This window comes from Caloenas nicobarica, chromosome 14, assembly GCF_036013445.1.
Source record: "Caloenas nicobarica isolate bCalNic1 chromosome 14, bCalNic1.hap1, whole genome shotgun sequence".
In the NCBI taxonomy this organism is placed as follows: domain Eukaryota; kingdom Metazoa; phylum Chordata; class Aves; order Columbiformes; family Columbidae; genus Caloenas; species Caloenas nicobarica.
This window is the reverse complement of record NC_088258.1, coordinates 14,897,062-14,898,555: the sequence shown is the minus strand read 5'-3', so window position 1 is coordinate 14,898,555 and position 1,494 is coordinate 14,897,062. Positions and strand designations below refer to the sequence as shown.

The following is a 1,494-nucleotide window of genomic DNA, read 5'->3' as shown; positions in this document are numbered from 1 at the left end:
GGACTTTGCCATAGTGATAGACTGGTAGTCTTGTCAGAAAGCAAGCAGTCATTTGCCCAGTGTAAATTGGCAAATGAATATTTTATTATTTTATAATGGGTGGGAGGCATGTGAATAGAAAACTTGGTCATTCAGAGACCACAGCTGCTTTTCTCTGGGGATCTCACATTTTGTCTCTCTTTGGCATTTCAGAATAGCTGCTGGAAAGCTGCCCTGCCGTAGCCACTGACGCTATGGAAGACCGCATCCGCTGGTCTAGGCTGTAGGATGGTAGCGCACAGCAAGGTGTCAGCAGATAATGCAGTTGCAGCAGACCCGAGACGTCTACTTGACCCTCCAGCACGGGATCGTTCGCAGGCTCGAGGCTACCACGGCCCCGGCCGGCCCAGCACTGTGCAGGCACAGAGCAACACGCACTTCCGAACCTTTCGCTCGCAAGCGGATTTCAGTAGCATCACTCGAGCAAGCAGCCTGCTGGATGCCTGTGGCTTCTACTGGGGACCTCTGACTGTCAGTGCTGCCCATGAGAAGCTGAAGTCTGAGCCCGAGGGCACCTTCCTCATCAGGGACAGCACACAAAAGAATTGCTTCTTTGCCATCAGTGTTAAGACTGCGACTGGGCCCACCAGCATCCGGATAAACTTTCAGACAGGGCGTTTCAGCCTGGATGGCAGCAAAGAGACTTTCGACTGTCTTTTCAAGCTCCTGGAACATTACCTGAGGTCCCCGAGGAAGGTCCTGGTTACCCCCCTGCGCAAGGTCCGCGTGCAGCCCCTGCAGGAGCTCTGCAGGAAGAGCATCGTGAAGACTTTTGGAAGGGAGAACTTAAACCAGATCCCACTCAATCCTGTTTTAAAGGACTATCTGAAATCCTTCCCATTTCAGATATAAGTACAGCATTAACTGTAGAGGGACATGTAAGATGTGTAAAGAAATCCAGCTTCCTGGGTTTTTAAACATGTTTGACAGTGAGCAAACTTATTTTTGTAGCAATTTACTGTATTTTGGGATAGAGCTTGAACACTTGACTTCTTATGTTTACAGAAACTGTTTGCACAAACCTGGGGTTTTAAAATCCTGGCATAATTTTTCTGCCAAGCAGAATATTTTATTATTTTATAATATTTTTAACGATATTAACATAATAAACTTTATTGTGGAAGTTTTTAAAAAAATTGCATCTCTGTTTTTAGTTTTAAAGGCTCTGGTACATATCCTGCTGACCAGTTTTAACCGCTATTATAACTGAGTGTGTAAGTGCAGATGACAGGTCTCCACATGGTCCTGCTCTTTACCCTACTGAACTACCCTGTTTTACTGCTAGTTCAGCTGACAGAAGATTCCTGCCACAAAAAACCTAAAATAGAAAGAAACAAGCAAGCAGAAAATGTACTTGGGATGAATCTGCCCAGGAATCTAGCTCTCCACTAAATCTGTGAGAGCAGGAACAGTGTGTTAAGACTACAGTGGTGGATAGTTTTTTAAAGAGTGAAT

At 45.4% G+C, this 1,494-nt stretch overlaps 1 protein-coding gene across 1 annotated transcript; it reads left to right on the top strand.

Annotated features, from left to right (window-relative positions):
- The first annotated feature begins 213 nt into the window (after nucleotides 1–213).
- Nucleotides 214–1,061, top strand: SOCS1 (suppressor of cytokine signaling 1). Its single transcript, XM_065645060.1, has one exon. The coding sequence runs from the start codon at nucleotides 268–270 to the stop codon at nucleotides 889–891; it is 624 nt and encodes a 207-aa protein (XP_065501132.1). The 5' UTR covers nucleotides 214–267; the 3' UTR covers nucleotides 892–1,061.
- Nucleotides 1,062–1,494: the final 433 nt, after the last annotated feature.